The sequence below is a fragment of the Dipodomys spectabilis genome, unplaced genomic scaffold (genome assembly GCF_019054845.1).
Source record: "Dipodomys spectabilis isolate Male_0828 unplaced genomic scaffold, ASM1905484v1 ptg000256l, whole genome shotgun sequence".
Taxonomy (NCBI): Eukaryota; Metazoa; Chordata; class Mammalia; order Rodentia; family Heteromyidae; genus Dipodomys; species Dipodomys spectabilis.
Window position 1 is genome coordinate 1576785 of NW_024870933.1, and position 21205 is coordinate 1597989.

At 34.4% G+C, this 21205-nt stretch overlaps 1 protein-coding gene and 1 pseudogene across 2 annotated transcripts in view; both read left to right on the forward strand.

Moving 5' to 3' along the window:
- Kcnh7 (potassium voltage-gated channel subfamily H member 7) overlaps positions 1 to 21205 on the forward strand; it is a 469024-nt gene that overhangs the window by 417689 nt on the left and 30130 nt on the right. For both annotated transcript variants that reach the window (XM_042699490.1, XM_042699491.1), the window contains exon 10: positions 20307 to 20559. In XM_042699490.1, the coding sequence (XP_042555424.1) occupies positions 20307 to 20559 (253 nt within the window). The remainder of the gene's footprint in view (positions 1 to 20306; positions 20560 to 21205) is intronic.
- LOC122124974 lies at positions 7919 to 8061 on the forward strand (annotated as a pseudogene).

The window sequence follows — 21205 nt, forward strand, 5'->3', positions numbered from 1 at the left end:
TTAAAACTAATGTGGTCCAAAGGGATCCTCTTTATTACTAGCAGTATTTCCCATAGCATTTACCTTGCTGTTTTGATTTAAAGATAGATTGCTGAAGATAAGTTATGCAATAAACCCAAATACTATGGTACACCATAGAGAAAATAAATCAAGATCTGGTACCTATGAGACTGACTAGTCTTCCGAAGGGCAAAAAGTGTTTGAGAATTTTTTTAGAAAACAAAATAAATTGCATTTAATGACACCAAATGCATAGTATAATTTTATGTTGGATCTTAGTGTATAATTTAGCTTAATATTTTATTCTCACCATACGTTTTCTTACACAAATGCAAAAGTTTCAGAGAGCAGCAATGGTATACATTGGAATATTGCCCAAATTATGAAACATAAATTGTGAATAAGTTTATCAAAGTTGTGTGTGATTTATCTGAAAAATAAAGACATAAGCTTTTTAAGTTCAAGAGCTAATCAAATTATCACATAATGGAAAATGCTACAGCTAAATTCAATGAGTTATTTCAAATTATCTCAAAGTTCATAGTAAAATAATTCATTTAATAAATTGACTTCTCTAAGAGAATATTTTAATCTTGTAAGACAGAGCACTTATATGTTGATTACTTTCATATATTTCCATCAGTATGACTGATTAGCAAAAGTATCAGCATTCAAAAATTCTTGAGGAAATCTCTTCTGCTGGGTTGGCTGAAGCAGGGTCAGGAATTTTTAACCAAAATATGTATCACTCAATTTTATCATTCCATACTTTCAGATTATTTCAATAAATGTACTAAAATAATTTATTTTACCTCCTCTCCATGAACTCGTTTTATGACCATTTTTTTGATAAAGTCTATTTTGTGACAACTATTTACCTTTCATTGTTTGACTCTATTACCTATGAATATGGTTTAGATACCACTTGCCTATTTACAATGTACTTATGAAAGATTTATCTCTTTCCTGTCTGCTTCACACCTTAATACATGGAATCACAACACCCACCGGTAAGAACAGGAGGTATTTATATACAATTTAATTCTCGTGTAAATTGTGGAGAATTCCCTTGTTTATCTGTCAGGTTTAGAGCTTGTTAAATGATTTCCAATGTAGTTTTGATCTTTTTTTTGCATGATATAATGGAGGAAAAACAAAGCAAGAAACTGGGGAAGAGAATTTGGAGGAGGCCAAGTACAGAACAGAATTTTTTTTAATCTTATCAACAACTTGACCTCTAATAATGTTTATATATAGTGTCCCATGCTCCACAAAAATATATTCCTCTGCCCTTATTTCCACTCTGGTAAAGGTTATGGGTATACGGTTTGCATTAGATAATTGTCATAAAGAAAATGTCATTCTCTTTCATCATTCTCTATTTTCATGATGTAGGTGCTTTTCTTTCCTCTCATCTGCATGCCAGTGTTACATGATCCTGGAGTGCGTGAGCTCTAAACCATGTGCCGCTGAGTCTTGCATGTGGTTTTGAGAACTTGACTTTGCACGAACTTCTTGTTTGTACACAGTGTCTACATTTTTCATTTTGTGACTGCAAAGTGAGTAAAAAAAAATCAAAGATCAAGATAACTCTGGAAACTTGGCAAATGGAAGATGCTTGCTTATTAACCATGATATGTGAAACAAAGTTGATTAGAGAAAAGTAACTGTACTCTTAGAATATTGAGAGGTAAAAAAAACAATCAAAGTGGACATTTTTTTTACCTCCAAAACCACATTGTTACAGTCATTAAAATCCTTGTGTCCTGAATATTTACTATTAAATAACTTTAATTTAATAACAGTTGAAAATGATTTAAATTTATGTGATACATAAATTTATTGTGATACATAAAAATACATCAAACTGTTGTATTTTGCATCAGCATTCCATGTTATCTCATTTAATTATAATCTTAAATATAATTTCTCATAAAACATTTCAGGTCATTTTTACTGTTCAACCATGTTCAAGTGAAGTACAAGTTTTTTCAGTCAAAGTTTATTATTAAGTACTCTAAAATTAGTTTCATAACCTAAAGCATTTGGTTTCTTGGTAGATTACATAAAAATAGGAATTGACTTTCTTTTTTTAAAAAAAAGAGACATTATATTACTAATTGCCTGTATTTTTACTTTTCTGAAACTTATTGCTGGAAACTTATGTTCTAGAATTAAAACATATTGGGAACAGTAATAGATCTCTCTCAGTTCAAACAAAAATGGTTCAGAGAACATGAAGAAAAGAAACCAAATAATGAAGATAGTGAAAGGAACATGTTCTTTAAAGTCTGATTTCAGACAAGATTGTAAAAAATAATCAAAAAATGTGCACAAGTTAATTCTTGAGACTCTCATTATTCCTGCAGAAATTTTCCTTGCTAGGAGTCAAAAGGCCCTTTCTCAAGTTACACCTTGTAGTTTCTCAAATAAAACTATATTTTTACTTATCCTGAACCATTTGAGGTTACACTGCCATTGATTTAGTTATATCACTGCCAAGAAAGTGAAAATAATCTTCCATGTCACATCACACGTAAGAGCCTGCCCTGAATGAAGATGACCCTGAGGGCCCATATATCATTCTGGATAGAAGGGAGCAATCTCTTTAGGATGGAATCATCTTTGATATTAGATATAATGGCATGGAAGAAAATCCTTTATGGACATTTAATGGAGCATTTCTTTCTTGCCTAAAAACACTCTTTCCATACCAAACAAGAAACACCTGAATGACAGAAATGAATACAGAATAGGGAATCAGAAGATACAAGTACTCTCTCTTAATCTGCCACTAATCTCGGGCAAGTCACTTAATTTCTCCTCACTTTTTGTAAGCTCATTGCTTTCAAATTATAAGCACCAGTTCTCAAATATGGTGAATGTGTATTCCAACCTGTCTGTTGCCCACCTCCCTCCTCCACTTTCTATACTGAGAATCTGACCTTGCCTTATTTATGAAGCATCTGCTTCTCCATGGACTGTTGTTATTACAAAACCACTGGTCTAAGTTGATGATAGAATTATTAATGAGAGAGAACCAAGGAGACCATTTCAGATACAGACAAGGTTAGGAGTCAAAGCAGAAATATAGGCAAAATTTGATGTATAATATAGAAGTAACTTTAGTTTAGGAAGACAGGAGAATGATTGAATACTTTTTAGGTTGGAACACTAATAGAGGAGATAGTGAGTGACAGGTTAAAAAGGTGGTTGGAAGAATAGCTTGGAAATAGTGATGAATGGATAAATTTTCTTTAATGACAAGCAAGAAAGCAAAGAGAAAGTAGGTGTTGGCTTTCAGGATCAAAGGAGAAAAATTGACAGCAGAGCACTACCTCATCCAGGCTCCCAGGTCAGGCAGAGAATTAATAGTGGACAAAAGGGGAGGGAGGAAAGGTTTATGGAGATTTTAATCAAGAATCAGACTAGTAGGCTAAAAATACTTAGAATTGAAGTAGTCTGAGTAAAATAGAATTTGTAATGGAAATGACAAACAAAGCCAATCAAGGTGGGCAAAATAATAATAAATGGTGGCCTACTCAATAAAAAAAATCATGTCTTGAAACTAAAATGATGTGTAGGGGGAGATTTAATGAAAATTTTATTTCCTTTCTTTTACAACATGTTTCTAGTTTCTCTGTTGTCTGTCAGAATGTTTCTCTATTGTCTGTCTCTGTCTCTCTGATCTAACTCTATACCATTTTGATCTCTGTGACACTTTTTCTATATTCTTTACTAAATGATGTTGTATGGGCAAAACCTTCAAATCACAGTTTTGATGCACCATAGTGAAATGTTGTAAGATCTTGTAGTTACATTCAACAACTCAACAACAGTTTCATGACAATATATTCTATCACTTGCATAAAAAAAAATTTACAAGGTAACATCACATGCTTTTGAGACTGCTTCATATTTCTCCCCCTAACTTTTTCTAAAGCTCATTTACATGTGGCAATTTATAGGTATAATCACTGAAAAATACATAATTGATCACTGTATGATAGAGTTGCATTAAAACTATTAAAAGTGTTCCCTCATAGCTGACTAAATTTCTACACTTTAAAGGGGGTCATGGAGATTTGCAAAAACTGTTCATTTTAGTGATAATGAGCCACAAAACTGGCAACAATAGTTTGGTTTTCTCTAAATAAAAACCATTTAAGAATTGATTTAAGGACAGTTTTTGCACAGTGCAATTGAGAGGTCATTTTCTTCTGTTTGTTGATTCATTGACAGGGATTGCTTGGTTCTGAAGAACTGGATCTATAACACTAATAAGAAGCCTACAATTAACACAAAGTCTGTCTCTCTTGATCACCTACTATAATCAGCCCTGAATAAGAGGTGCTTGATAAAGGGCACAGTTCCTTTGGCCTCCCTATTTTGCATCAAGTCTTTTTACCCTAAGCATCTTGAAAATACCACAGAGAATGGTGCATACTTTCTAGCTTCCTGATATGGAGAGTGCCAGGCTCAGGACAGGCTCTGGTGCTTTGGGGTCACAAATGATTCCTGCTCAGTCAGCTTTCACAAGTGCTGATAGTCCTTTCATTCTGGTCTCCAACTATCATCAGTAAGGACTTAATACACAGAAGGCATCGAGCTACTCCCTGACAAAGTGCATTCTTTAGTGAAGGGATCCAGGATTTTATCAGTCCTGAAACAAGAGAAAGAAGGACAGCATTATCCTTGGCTTTACACAGGATCCACAGTTATTGCAGAGACACAGCTGGGATAGTGGAAACACTTAGAGGCTCAGTTTTCTCCATTTGTTTCTAATGTTTCTCTTACAGGAGTAGGACAGTGAGGATGATGTCCCGAACTGTTTGAAACTTCTTAAAATAATGATGCTGTAGATTAGAGATCTACTGTACAGCCCCTTATACTAAAGGGCACAATGTGGTTTGAGAAGCTTTTTGGAAGAGGCAGGAAGGAGGACTCATTCAAAACGAATTCTGCTTCAGGCCATTTAATCCATGCAGGTTAATCCAATAATAAATCATCAAATTCAGTTATACAATAGTCTTCAGGCTGGACACCAGTAGCTCACACCTGTAATCCTAGCTATTCAGGAGGCTGAATCTGAAGATCACATTTCAAAGCCAGCCTGCAGGAAAATCCATGAGTCTCTTATCTCCAATTAACCACCAGAAAACCCAAAGTGGCGCTGTGGCTCAAGTTACAGAATGGTAGCCTTGAGCTGAAGAGCTCAGGGACAGTCAGTGCTCAGGCCCAGAGGTCAAGCCCTTGACTGACAAAAATAAACAAACAAACCAAATAGTCCTCAGAAATATGACTTTATATCTCTTTTAGTTCAAAAATTACAGTAATTCAGCCTTTCTCAAACTTATGGGAAGCAAACCATCCTCAGTCTTCTTCAGAATATAAACCAGATACTTTCTTCAGTGGAAAGCATTCCTAGGGGACTTATGATTTATATTATTAATGGACATGTATATGTCTTACTAATGTATCAAGTTTTTTTATTCTTTATTAAAGTTGAAAATTAGCAGAAGTAATTCATACAAGCCAAATGACCATATATGGCCCAAAGTGATCCTTTAACTCAGGATATTCAAATATATTGCTTTTCTTCCATTAGACATGTTGTTATCCATGGATAGGGAAAACACATAATTATTACAACTTTTGAAGAACACATTTTAGTTTGCATCTTGGCTCCTATTTTGCCAGGAGGATCATTTTCTTTTACATTTAAACAGTCATATAAACATTATATTTATCTTAGGAACATCTGAATGGTATTTTCTTTATAATGAAGGCCATTGACTCTGATAATGTATTCCTAACTCTTTATAATAATGCTAGGTGGTATTTATTTATGTTGTAGTTCATATTGCCCTCTCTACTGGTAATCTTTATAGAGCAGTATGTTCTACCACCCTTACAGAGCTAAAATATGTCTACATTTATAAAGACATACTCCACTGTGAAAACAAATCATGAGTTTACTATATGTTGTTGAGACAGTTATTTTCTTTGAATAGTTGGATTTCATTTCTAGGTATCCTTTCCTTTTACACTGTGAATCACAGCTTGTGAATGTCAGGAATATTAGTGATATTTTCCAAGATGGGAATTATAGTCCATAATTTAATTGCATTTGTTTGATCTACCAGCCATTAAAAAATTAACAGTAAATAATACCAGCAATAATACCTCAACCTGAAGCCAATTTCTTCTGACTAGATATTTGAAGAACAGACTGGGATATAATGTCAGAAAAAAAGTTTAAAAGCACAGCTAATAAAAGGGAAAACAAATCATGTGGACTAAACCATCAGAGATAGTAACCTTCTTAAAGCATAGAGGAGGTATTTGTATAATGGTCAAAAAACAATAGGGAAAAGGGGAATATAAGTAATAATAGGGAATATATTATAAGTAATAATATACTTATATGATATAATATTATAAGTAATAATGTACCTCATTCTTTTAAGCATAAAAATAATGTAAGTGAAATTTTAAAATAAATGTATTTCTTTATTATCTTGCCTTTCATTTTCACCCATCAAAGCACAAAGTTACCTAAAAATGTCCTTTAGTAATATTTTTATTAAATATAACAAATGGTTCCTGTGAGTTTATGGATTTTATACTGTCAGTCCTTAACTGGAAAGACAGGATTTGTTTAATCATTAAAGCAAATGAAACACTAAGATCTACCTTTTTAAAGTTTAATTATGTAATATATATTCTATATAATTATCAAATTATAATTATCAAATTATAGAATTATACAGAATATATATAATGCCATAATTATAATATATAATTTTAGAATTATATATTATATATCAATAATATATATTATTGATATCCTATCAATAACCCTTGAACACAACATCTAATTAATCATAATTGCTGAAATCATACTTACCTAATTTTAACTTTTCTCACATATCATAGCCTGATTGATTTTTCTCAGGTTTGAAATTATCTTCTTTGATAGTAGATGTGTCACATACATAAGCACCTCCATATTTACCGTATATTACCTAAGTATATACATATCCACATCCTTTTATGTTCTAAGCATACATATATACCTACCCCACTCATACATGTGTTTACTAGGAACATGTCACAAAGCCTTGCTATTTCTTGACACTTCATTCCAGGGTTCTTCAGGAATAAATAGATAATGAACTTCAAACAGCTGTAATCCTTTCCTTTCAGCAAACTGTGTATTTTTTTCTAACCTTGGAATTTTAATATTGTTATTGTCCTTGCTGAATATCTGAAATATTTTAATGAAATTTCAGTGCTTCAGATCTACCCTACAACAGTTAAAATAAGAACTGCTTTAGCAACATCAAGACTTTTGCCTGTCTATTCTAATATTTGGCCAGGGACACAACCACTAATTCACACCTTTAAAAAAAACTCTATTAATTTTCATTAGTTTCTTCTCAGAAATTCTTATCTTTATAATTAAACTTATCCTTGTATTTTGTGTATTTTAGTCAGATGAAATATACTACAAATTTTCATGTTTACCTATCAATGAGTAAGGTAAAATTAAACTACCTTCTACACAGTTGGTTTAACACATTCTTTGCCTTGATCTAGTAGGCCATTTTTTAAGACTGTTTTAGTTTGCTTTTTTTTGGTTTGTGTTATAGAGGAGTTCTCTTGAATATGGACTTTTTGTATGTACTAAGAATAAAATCCTAACAGTAACCAAAAGGCAAAATTTTATTTTCTCTTTTTAAGTAATGCATTTTTTTTAGTTCACTATAATCTCTAAAACAATTATAATGAAAAAATCCCCATCATAAAAATCAATGCTCTTAAAATGTTCTTTCTCAAATACATAGTGCTTTGTAAAATACTGTAATATATTGTCAATTTTACTAATCAGCAACTGTTTAGAATTCTGTGTACGATCGCTTCTCGGCCTTTTGGCTAAGATCAAGTGTAGAATTCTGTGTACGATTTTTAACAATAAATAAATAAATATATATATATATGCTCTTTATGTGTTAGAAATGAACTAGGTGTAAAGTCATCTGGTCCTGCTAGTTTTAATAGGTGTTTAGCCATCATTCCTGTTCTATTGTAGCAGTGATTTATAATAATGGTTTGTTTGCTAATGATTTCTATTTTGTAAAAGATGCATATATTTCATTTTGCTAAAGGATTATAAGAAAGTTTCTCTAATAAGGCATTTAATCTTTTTTTCTATCTGTTCATACATCTTCTATATCATCTATAACCTTGTAGAATTTTGCTTATTCTTTGTTCTTAAGAAATCTTAGAAAGGTGTACATATTTTCATTTTATTTTTAGAGGAATAATCCTTGGATATATGATTTCCTGATACTATTCTTTTCATTTTTAGTATCTCCTTGAATATGTTCTCTTTTTGGCTAATTCTGGCATTCTTAATATTTGTATTATGTCTTTTGGATTTCAATCTTCCTTTAATAACAAAGGCATTAAGAGTAAACATTTTACTTTTTTACAATTTTACTTGTTACAGTTTTTCTGATTTCCATGGATTTTGATATGAAGTGTTCTTTCAGTAATTCCTAAACCGTTTCTTCTTTGTTCTGAATATTATCAGAGTATGATTTTCATTTCCAAATATTTCTAATTTTGAGTCACTTTTAAGGTGAGGCATATTATAAGTCTAGTTCATGGATGACATATTTCTACTTTTCAAATATGTAGTCTCCTATTTAATTCAGCAATGTGTTGCATTTTAAAAAGTGATTCACTATTATACAACTTTTCCAAAGAATTCATCTCTGTTTTCATAGTTGGAGAGGTAGGAATTGTTCTCTCTTGTACAAAATGTCATTATTTTATGTATTATGTGGTTGAATTATGTAATCCCACTAGCTGGTAGAACTGGCACAAATAGGTGCTGGCATATGACTCAGTGGTTGGAGCAGATGTGTGAAGAGACACAACAGTACCTGGAATGTTCAGCAAACCAGGTATCACTCAGTGATTTTCATAGGAGGGGCCATCTGCTTGGTGAAGGGGAGAATTTCCATTTTGAAATGCTGTTTTACACAAGGCAGACAGTTCCTCATATGGCTATCACTTTTAATACAAAACAACTGCATTTTTGTCTGGCCTTAACATTTCCAAGGAGCAAATATCCCATCTGGTACAGAATGAAGAAAGCAGCTATGCTAAATCTCTGTCTTTCGTTATTGATCCTTGAAACCAAGAATTAAAATGAACGAGAACTGTTTGGTGTTCTCATTGTACTGCTAGCATCTTTGGAAGTCCAAATTGATGGATAACTATGTGAAATAAAAATAGCTTACATGAACTCTGGATTAAATTTGAAAGCTTAGTTCTTCCACAAATATTGGATTAAGTTTGAAATCTTAGTTCTTCCACAAATATCCCTTGATATGGTATATCTTAGCTTTCACATTTTTTTTTCTGGTCATGGGGTTTGAACTCGGCCTGGGCGCTGTCCTTCAGCTCTTCCCCTCAAGGAGAATCGCTCTACCACTTAAGCCACAGCGCCACTTTCACTTTGCTGGTGGTTTACTGGAGCTAAGAGTATCACGGACTTTTCCTGCCCAGGTTGGCTTTGAGTCTTTTTTTTTTTTTTTTAATTTTATTTGCGAGCATACTGTACAGAGGGGTTACAATTACATGGGCAGGATAATGCATACATTTCTTACTAAGCATTGCAGCCTCCTCCTTTGTTTACCCTTCACCTCCCTTCCCAGCCTCCCCCTCCCCCCCCCCACCCAATCCTTCCCCCTCTTCCCCCCCCCCCCACACCGACATTGTAAAGCTCGTTTTTGACATGACATTTTGTACTTCTCATTGTTGCAACAGGTCCACCTGAATCCTTAAACGACTTGTTTGTCCCCATCTCCTCCACAAGTTATACTGACATCAAAAATAGTGAAAGCGGGGGTTACACTGTGGGGGAGGGACATACAAAGCAACAAAGAAATAATCTTATAAATGCGTTAGAAACACATGCATGAAAGAAAAAAAAACATTAAAATACATATTTAAGGGATCGTTTTCCTAACATCACATTATCTGACCTTTTCCGCTTGACTCATACCTATACTAGATATTGCAAATAAGGGAAACCATGGGACCTATGTTTCTTTGGGCCTGGCTTACTTCACTTAATATAATTTTTTCCAAGCCTTTCCATTTCCTAACAAATGGGGAAATGTCATTCTTTCTGATGCAGGCATAGAATTCCATTGTGTATATATACCACATTTTCTTGATCCATTCATCTACTGAGGGGCATCTGGGTTGGTTCCATATCTTAGCTATGGTAAATAATGCTGCAATAAACATAGTTGTGCTGGTAGCTTTAGTGTGGTCTTGTTTGTAAACATTTGGGTAAATGCCCAAAAGTGGGATTGCTGGGTCATAGGGGAGTTTTATGTGTAGTCTTTTGAGGAACCTCCATACTGCTTTCCAAAGTGGTTGAACAAGTTTACATTCCCACCAACAATGAAGTAAGGTTCCTTTCTGTCCACATCCCCTCCAGCATCTGTTGTTGTTAGAGTTCTTGATTTTTGCCGTTCTAACTGGGGTGAGGTGATATCTCAATGTTGTTTTGATTTGCATTTCTTTTATGGCTAGGGATGTTGAACATTTTTTCATGTGTCTATTGGCCATCCTTCTTTCTTCTTCAGAGAAGTTTCTCTTTAAGTCTTTCGCCCACTTATTTATTGGGCAGTTGTTTCTTTGAGGATTTGTTGTTGGGGGGTTTAATTTTTTGAGTTCCAAGTATATTTTAGATATGAGACCCTTGTCCGTTGTATGGCTAGTAAAGATCTTCTCCCAATCCGTGGGCTTTCTATTGATCTTGCTAGATGGAATAGGAGAAACCCTAGGTCTCCTTGGCTCAAACCGAAATTTTTTGAATAGAGACCCGGAAACACAACAAGTCAAAGAAAGGTTGGACAAATGGGATTGCATAAAGTTGCAGAGCTTCTGCAGGGCAAATGACATAGCTGGCTTTGAGTCTTGATCCTCAGATCTCAGCTTCCTGAGTAGCTAGAATTACAGGCGTGAGCCACTGGCTAGCTGTCACATCTGAAGAGTGGGATGATTACAACTCTATAGTTTACATAATGTTCACCACTCAATAAAAAGTTTGATGGTAGAGTTCGATGCATGGAAAACGTTTCTGAAAATATAAAACTTAATTCAGATTTGAGATAGTATTTTAAGTGCAGGGTGGTATTTTAAATCTTTTCTTTTTTCATTTGGCAGACAGTATTTTTCTTTTTTTCACTGGGCAAGCAAGCACAGGTCATCTATAATCAATCCATTTGGAAAAAATAATTTGTTCAGCATCCAACAGAACCAACTATTGCTATATTTTGTTCATTCCTACCTCTACTACCTCTCTCATCTAACCTGCTGGGGTTAAGGGAGGGGTGTGAAACTGATCTGAAGGATGGCGATCTTTCCTGTTGCTTTAGATACTTAATAGTTTTCCAAGTTTCTACTGAGGTCTCATGTCAGATACCCTGATGCACTACACTTTCTCAGTTCAGCTTTTGCTGAGTGAGCATGATTCCAGAGCTTGGGTAAATAGGACATATAAAAGCAATCAATCTCATCTACTCCTCCATCCTTATCCACACACCAACTCACTCTTGGCTGTACATTACTTTGAGTTATGTTAAAGTTTCAGTCCCCTTTTGCAAAGAAGAAAAAAGTTGAGAAGAAAGATATAAGGTGATACATGAAGAATTCTCTTTCATTTTTTATATACATTTACCAGTACCAAAACTGATTCAAGATTTTTTTACTTTGGCCTTCACATTTATGAAAGAGAGGGTTTTCTCCTACACATATGTATGTCACATATGCTTTGCTTCCTAAGTGGCATAAACTACATGTCTGTATATATGTATATGTTTGTGTGTTTATATAAACTATGTGGATAAATTACATGCAGAAAATCCATTTTTCAATGCTTAAAAATATTCCCACAATGATGGATTCTCCAATGTTGTCTTTTCCCAATAAAACTGGCCAATTATGACAGCCTTATAAAGTAAAATAATTCCTGATTCTTATCAGCCACATGAAGAGACAATAAGACAGTAGATGACAATCCATTTCGAGCTTCAGACTAGAGAACATGTAGGGTTAAAATGACTGAAAGTCCACTTGTCATCATCATTTGTTAAGATGTAATATTAAACATTTAATCACAGAAGAAATAAAAAATGCTTACTACTTGTCCTAATGCTTACTACTTGTCTATAGAAAACAAAATCTATAATAATCTGAAATGATATTAGCTTAGGACACTCATTTCTAGAAACAACAGAAATCAAAGTTCATTTGTTTACAAGTGCTAGAAAATTATCAACAGCCAAATACCTACATGAAAACAATGATTCCATCAGAATCAGTGATGTTGTTAACTCTTAAAGCTGTCCCCTAGGGTAGGGATGTAAGATTTAATACACTGCTTGCATAATCTATTTTATGATCATGCTTAAGGCTTAGTGTTTTCATGGGGAATGTTAATTTGTGTTTTGATTAATCCTAATTTGTCACAATTTAAGTATATCTAATGAGGCAGAGAATTTCCTTAGAAAATTTCCTGACAGTTAACACAGCCACCAAAGTTGTCCATATGATTAATCTGCACTTTAGGAGAACATTTGCTACATTCTAAATGTACCCAGTTAGGCCTGCCTTTGGGAATGTTCTCTTCTGTACCCACACTAACTGAAGTGAATTTTAAAAACATTCGTTGCAAAATAGATCAACCTTCCACACTTTCAGAATATGAGGCATATTTTAGGGAATGCATTATGATTTATTTTTAAAGAAAAAAGTGACTTAAAACACTGTAGAAGAAGCCTGGAAAGACTTGTTTTAAAAAAGAAATTACTAACACTCTTCCAAACAGAATCTACAAGGTATATGCACAATGACACAATGTTTTGCAACTCAACATAAAAAATAGCAAACTTCACATCTGGTATCTTAAATTTAAGGAAACAGTGATCATTTTCTGATAATATCTTGGGAATACTTAACATTATTTGAGAATATTTAATCTTCTTAGCAGCCAGGTAAAATTTGATTAGGGAAATAATTATCTCCTTTTTTCCAACAGAAAGTTGATATAATAATGACATGCCCAAAGAAACCACTAATTTAGCAGATATATCTCTCTGTTCAAATGCTACTAACCAAAGTCCAAGAAAGTATTCTTAGTGTGGTGGCATAGCCCTGGATCAAAATTCTTTTTTTATTTTTATTTTATTGTCAAGGTGATATACAGAAAGGTTACTATTACATAAGCAAGGTAGTGAGTACATTTCTTGTTGAACTTGTTACTTCCTCCCTCATTTTTTTCTCCCTCTTTCCTTTCCCCCCGTACTCCCCCCAAAATTGTACAGATCATTTCCAATGCAGTTTCTTGTGAGTATTGCTGTTGCATTGGTTCCCCTTTGTCCTTTGCTCACCATTTTTTGTTTTCCTTCCCTTCCCTAATTCAGATGAACATATATTCAATACACAGGGTACCAAAATCAAATACAGTAACAACAGGGGATAAATCATAGCAGGAGAACACAATAGAAAAAAAGAAAGCATTACTACATTAAAAACAACAACAAAAAAGTAAAACCTCTTGTGTAATCAAAACAGCTTGGTAATGGCACAAGAACAGACCTGAGGACCAATGGAATAGAACTGAAGACCCAAAATGAACCCGCAGATCTATGGGTCTTTGATAAGAGAGCCAAAAAACACCAGGATAGAAGAAAAACAGCCTCTTCAGTAAATGGTGCTGACAAAATTGCTGAAGCACCTGTAGAAAATGAAAAAGTTAGATCCTTATATATTACTCTGCACCAGAATCAACTCCAAATGGATCAAAGACCTCCTGAACCATTACAGGAAGGAGTAGGGGACACTCTAGGGCTCCTTGGCACAGGCCAAAATTTTCTTTTTCTTTTTTTTTTTTTTTTGGGTCCTGTCGTGGGCCTGAACTCTGGGCCTGGGCGCTGTCCCTCAGCACTTCAGCTCAAGGCTAGCGCTCTACCACTTGAGCCACAGCGCCACTTCTGGCTTTTTTCTTTTTTGCTTATGTGGTGCTGGGGAATCGAACCCAGGGGCTCATGCATGCAAAGCAAGTGCTCTACCACTGAGCCACCTTCCCAGCCCAGCCAAAATTTTCTTAATAAAGACCTACAAACAAATCAAAGTAAGGTTGAACAAATGGGATTGCATTAAACTGCAAAACTTCAGCATCGCAAGGACATAGCAAAATCAATAGAAAGCCCACAGATTGGGAGATCTTCCCTAGCCATACAACAGACAAGGGCCTCATTTCTAAAGTGTACTTAGAACTCAAAAAATTAAATCCCCCCAAATCAACATTCTTTTTATTTTGTGCTCCAATATATAAAATAGGGAACATAATTGTTCCATTAGTATAGGCAACTTTGCATTTAAAGATTTACTTGGGTCAAGGAAGGGAGTTAGGGATGATAGGAATATCTGTAATATTTGCAATACCAGCAGTGTAGGAGATGGAGGTGGGAGGACCACAACATAAGACTAGCTCAGGCAAAATATAGGAAAATCTATCTGAAAAATAACTAAGGCAGAAAATTGTCCGTGGCATGGCTCAAGTAGTACAGTGCCTGCCTAGCAAGTATATAATCCTGAGTGCAAACTCCAGTGCTGCTAAAAAAATAATAACAATAAGTTAATAAAATTTATATAAAGTTGGGTACCAGTAGCCCGGTGGCTCACGCCTGTAATCCTGGCTACTCAGGAGGCTAAGACCTGAGGATCACAGTTCAAAGCCAGGCAGGGCAAGAATATCCATAAGACTCTTAGCTACAATAAACTACGAGAAAATCAGAAGTGGTAAAACACTAGCCTTGAGCTGAAGAGCTGATGGACAGCTCCCAGGCCCAGAGTTCAAGCCCCATGACAAATAAACCAATAAATAAACAAACAAATATATATATATATACATACCATTTTGTTTAGCATTTATGTCAATTCAGATGTTTCAGCCTCCAATCAGTTGTAAAGTTTATATTCATTACTTAACATAGAAAATTTTTGAATTTACGTACTTTGTAATTGCAAATCTACTATAAAGTGTGCCTTAGCACATATAACTTTTAGGAAAGCTTAAAGATTAAGTGCAGTACTTCTGATAGTGTTTCTATGTGGTCATTTTTTCTCTCCAATGTTTTGTGTTATATCTTGAATGAATTTTATTTGACTTAATGATGCTACCTTGTTTATTGTTATGATTGGATTATTCATGTTTGAAACCTTTAGTATCTGCTGATACTGAAGTATGAGACTGATTTTTTTTCCTTTTCTTTTCTTTTCTTTTGATCTTTTTTTTTTTTGTTGTTGTTGTTGTTGTAGGGCTTGAACTCTGGGACTAGGCATTGTCCCTGAGCTCTTTAGCTCAAGGCAAGTGCTCTATCCCTTGACCTACAGTTCCACTTCTGGTTTTCTGGTGGTTAATTGGAGATAAGGGTCTCAGGGACTTTCCTGTCTGGGCTGGCTTTGAATGGCGATCCTCAGATCTCAGCCTTCTGAGTAGCTAGGATTGAAACTGGTTTCTTTTAACACCCACAAAAACCATTCTGTGCTCATTTAAATGAACAAATTCTCATTTGCAAGTCATAATTTGATTTTAAGTTTTAAGTTATATTCACATACATTAAGTAAAGGGAAGAAAATATTCAAGGGACTATATCATAGCAGAGATATGGGATTTCCAACAAACTTGAAAAGAAAATTTCTGGAATGGCAGACAGTTTTAAAAATCAGTTCTGTGCCAGCCAGTAGAAAGATGAAGTTAGAGCTTTAACTCGTCTTCACTTATGTGTCAGTTGAGGATCCATTTAAACAACTACTAACATTACAAATTCACACTGCAAATATCCAAGTTTGGCATTAGGAACAGAGTGTGGAAAACTCTAGTGAACCCTGTAACAAATTAGTTTCACTGGGATACTTAGGAGATAAGCTTGAGGATCAGGTGCACTATCTGAACATGTTGTATTCCTGTGATACTCTTTTGTCTAGTGCTTGGCAAATAGTAAATAATTAAGAAGTATTTATTAAAAGGATAAGAGCTGGTTTTTCAGACTAACCTGATTCTGAGTAATGTTTTTTTGGTTTTTAAACTTAGACCAACTAAATAAAACAAAACTCCAAAAGCACAGAGTCACAAGCAGAAGGGCGTAAGTACCCTAGCAACATACAATTTAAGGAAAAGAAGACTGTAGAGTGCAATATGTATTAATACAACAAGCACCAATCTGTCTTATTTTGTACTTATGTACTTAACACACAAGCCCTACTATTAAATGTACTGGGCCTGGTGAAATACTAGTAGATGAGTAGGAAATTTGGAGGTTTAAATTCAAGAAGTTTGGCAAACCTAAAAGAAGAATGGTAATGGTATGCTAAGTAGGCAGAAAAGAAGTCAACCTAGTTGGTCCCAATGAAGAAGTGGTGCCTGGATAAATTATCATCTAAAAATTATCACTTACTTTCCATTGTATCAATCTTCTTGTAATCCATAAATACTCCCTCCTGATGAGAAACCCTTTAAAGGGCACATACAGATACATAAAACAGATTTCAAAGCTGCTAATTTATGTGGGACATCCAAATTAAAGGACTAGTATGAGATTTTAAAACTTGAGTCCTAGCTACTCAGAAGACTGAGATCTGAAGATTGTGGTTCAGAGCTGGCCAGGGCAGGAAAATCTGCAAAACTTTTATGTACGATTAACCACAAGAAAACCAGAAGTGAAGCTGTGGCTCAAAGTGGTACAGTGCCAGCCCCAAACACAGGGACAGCATCCAAGCCCTGATTTCAAGCCCCACTATCAATAGCAACAACAAAAAAACCTTAATCTTACATTTTATTATATTTTACATGAATGACATGACATGACTCAAGAAGACTAAGAAAGTCAAGTACTACCACCACAGAAAGATTCTTTAATTAGGACAATTATATGTCATTATCTGTGTAAAGTTGTACCTGTGTGAACAAAGGCTATAGAATACTTCCAACTCAATGCAGTCCTTTCCAGCAGGCATCAGGAGATTAGAACCAATGCTAGGGACTGGTGAAATTTAACAAGGAAAAGCTTTCCCAAGTGAACTTAAAGTTTGTAGATAATTCCAAAACAGCTAGAGGTCTAAGAACAGACTTTCAGATTTATTTTTTTAATTGCCTACTTTGTAACAAAGATTTAAGGTAAGTTCCAGTGAAAACCTAGGTGCAAATAAACCAGAACATTTAAGAAGCCAAAAATAGAAAATGAGAATTATAGAGAGATATGAAAAAAGAAAGGAGTTCTTAAGTTGTTGATATATGACATATAAAACATTTAAACTCTGCTGAGTCTGTAGCATATAAAGCCAGGTGGAGAATTTCCTATCCCACAGGCTGAAGAGAAAAGAATATGTATAATTCCTCTTAATTTCTACTTAAAATGACCATACTAGTTCTTCTTCAGGACCAAGAAATATATGTAAGAGAGAAGAGAATATCAATTGAGTATGTTTAGTATGAATTATATGTTTATATAAATATAAAACAATATTTAATTATAATCACAATTCTGCAGAACTGTGGCAAATAACTTTCGAATTGAGCACTAGTGGCTCAAGCTTGTAATCTTATTTAATCATGAGACTGAGATCCAGAGGATAGAGGATTCACCAACCTGGGCAGAATAGTTCAATCAACTCCATTTCCAAAATAACCAGCAAAATGCCTGTTGGAAGGTGAGGCTCAAGTGATAAAACATTAGCTGAGCAACCAAGCTGAGCAAGCAAGAGTCACAGTGTTCAAACCCCAGTAACTACCCCAAAACTAACTTTATAAAAGAGAAAACTGAATCTGAAATTTAAGTAATTTCACCAAATTCACAGCTACTAAGTGTTGATGTTAACACTTTAGTCATGCCTAATTCCATGAATTATATAACAAACTCAATTAAATGGGAAACCTCGTCTCTGTCTCATCTCTGTCTTCTACTTCAATCCATGTCAATACAGATATCTGCATGAACACACACACAAATAATGATACATTCATGCACAGACACAAGTTATATTTTTATTATGATGAAGTTAAAATTCTCAGGAAAACAACATTGATAATGTCAGATATAACAATTCCAAGCTTACTAAATTCATCCCAACTAATGAGTAGGAATATCCTCCATTGTATGAAGTTTAAAATGCCTTTGTTTATCTTATTACAGCTATAATTTAGGAGAAGGTAGATATAGCTAATTTGTTACTTGATATAATGCTCTATTCATCTTTAAGGGGTTATTTGAGAATTATGCTGAGACGACAGTAGTGGGCTTCATAAAGAAGTAAGTCTTATGCAAAAGCCAGTAAACTAGGATATTATTCTCCTGTACAACCCACAAATAGAGTCATTCATAGCTCTAAAACCCGCCTATGCTAAGGTCAATAGTCTGGCACAAACTGCCAAACAATCTACTGTGATAATTTAGGTAGTGGAAGAAATCAGTGATCCAGAAGTTTGGGTTCTATCAAGGAAGAGAAAGCTATCAATCTTGGAGGCAGAACTCTCAGATTGGCAGATTATATTGGATAGGTCTTCAGCTCAAGAAGGTAATATGGCAGGAGTCTAGTTATATAAGCAATTCCTGATAGTTACAGGCCAAGAATTTGCAGATACATTTCCAGGATCTCCTACTTCAGGAAGGCTCATAATGTCTGAATCTGTGTCAGAGAATACAGTACATTAGGGATGAAAGTGTGAGTCCCAGGGCTTTGGGCAAACAGTGTCTAATGGTTGGTACTCTATTTACTGCTGATAGCTAACTTCAATGTTGTGAAAACTTAACTGCATAGCAGAGAAACAGACTCGAATGAAGTGACTTGCTCAAGAGTGAACCTGTGGCAAATGGACCACCAGAATCCAGTTCCATGGATTTGATCCTAAATTGCCTCTACCCATTTCTGTAGGTGACCCCTATGAAATGCTATAAACTCAAGCAAAACCTTGTGCCTGGTGCATTTATATCTATTATTATTCTTCCATATTATATAAAAGATAATCTGAGCAATCACATTATAAAATGGTCCTATAGTAAAAAGTTCCCTGAAACTGTTTTAAATTCCTAATAATTAAGGTCACTTAAAATATTTTAATGTGGGTTAAAGATGTTTGAATTGCTTTATAAACAATTCATTGTTACTTTGAAATGCCGTACTAAAATTAAGTTTAAAAAAGAAAAGCAAAAAAACCCCTCTAAATCATTTTCACACTATAAATTGCAGTTCATACTTCCCTCCTTCCATCCCATAAATTGTTATTTATACTAGCAGAGATATTCAATATAAAAATTAAATCTACATATAATTCCCAAAATAGCTAAATACAGAGAGGCAAGAGTTGGAGTGCCTTGAATATATTACATAAAGAATTTTATAAAAATAACAAAATTTTATACAGTTCAAATTGAGCAGCACTTGTCACAAGCTATTGTTGAATCCATTCCTCAAGTTTTAAATTAAGAATTGGTTGTCAAAACAGTAGCAATTTAGGAGCTTAATTGTATGCACAGTAAATTCCAGCACAATTTCCACTTTGGAAAATGCAACTATACTTTTAAAGTATGTTTGCGGCTTTCCTTTCCTTTCTCTATTTTCACTGTTTATCAAAACCTTGAGTGTTTTTGTATGTATAGAAACATAAATATCCCAAATACTGTTGTTTTTAGAACAGGGCCTGGCATATGACATTCATAAATACCATGGCTATTTCAGGATTGATATTTTCACTAATCATAGCTAAGGTCTATACAAGATGAAAATCCAAATTGACTTGAAATTTCTTCAAAAGGTTGCTTATTTTTCTAGTTGTACTGCCTTCATTAGTTATGTCTTATTGTTTCAGTACACAATACCTGTATGCAGTATGATGGTAGACAGAAACTACACAGCAACAGCAGGGAAAGAGAAGCAATGCGAAAGTTGTAGGCATAACATTTTAATGAGACAGGATTTGTGTTGAGTCTGACTGTCTGAATTTAATTCAGAGAAAAAGGTTTGAGTTTGAAAAAATTCTGACATGTTTAGCAAACCAAGTACTCATTAAAGTAGGTGCGGCAGAAGCACTGTAAGAATTCCCATGTGACAGAAACTACACCTGCAGATCTGTGAGCAAGAAATATACTTTTTAGTTCAGGTTGAAATACCCAGTGCACTGGTAGTATGAGACTTTTCATTTTTTTCTTCTTCAGGTCTTAAAGGGTTTCCCAGAATGCTTACAAGCTGACATTTGCCTACATCTGAATCAGACTTTGCTACAAAACTGCAAAGCTTTTCGGGGGGCAAGTAAAGGTTGCCTTAGAGCTTTGGCAATGAAGTTCAAGACCACCCATGCACCTCCAGGAGACACCCTCGTTCATTGTGGGGATGTCCTCACTGCTCTGTATTTCTTATCCAGAGGCTCTATCGAAATCCTCAAAGATGACATTGTGGTAGCTATTTTGGGTGAGTTAAAACTGGATTTGACAAATTCAGTTATTAGCAATTGCAGCATTTTCTTAGAAGTATAAGAATGAAGCCAATTACCATTCTACCTTATGACCTAACCAGTCTGCCCATGGTTAACACTAACTACCCTCAGTGTCTGAAAACTTGTTATTTTTTTCTCTTATGGCTTTAATGCTATTCCATTTAAATAATGCACGCAATTCAATTATTTTCTTGACTACTCATGGTCACCTCTGACTGTCAGCTCCAAAAGAACAAGGATGCTGGGAGTTTTCTTTGCTGTTGTATAAAACCAGAATATGTCACAGCAGTGGATCTAAATATATAAATGAAGATGCTTGAGTTATTCCCTACCTGTTTTAATAATTTTGTTAGCATTGTAATTGTTAAAATATTTTTCTAAAGTTGACAATGCATATCATTTAGTTTCCAGTCCACTGAATTGTTTAAAAAAGGAAAATATATTCTAAGTCATTTCATTGCTACCCAACAATGTTGGGTTTTTCCTGAGATTTGGTCTTGACAGTTTGTCCTGCTATCTTGCCAGAGAAGTATAATTCTCTGGCATTTCTCATTTTCCAGATGTAGCTTCTACAAAAGGTAACAACAAGCTCTTTTGCATTATAAACTAGGAATTATAGAG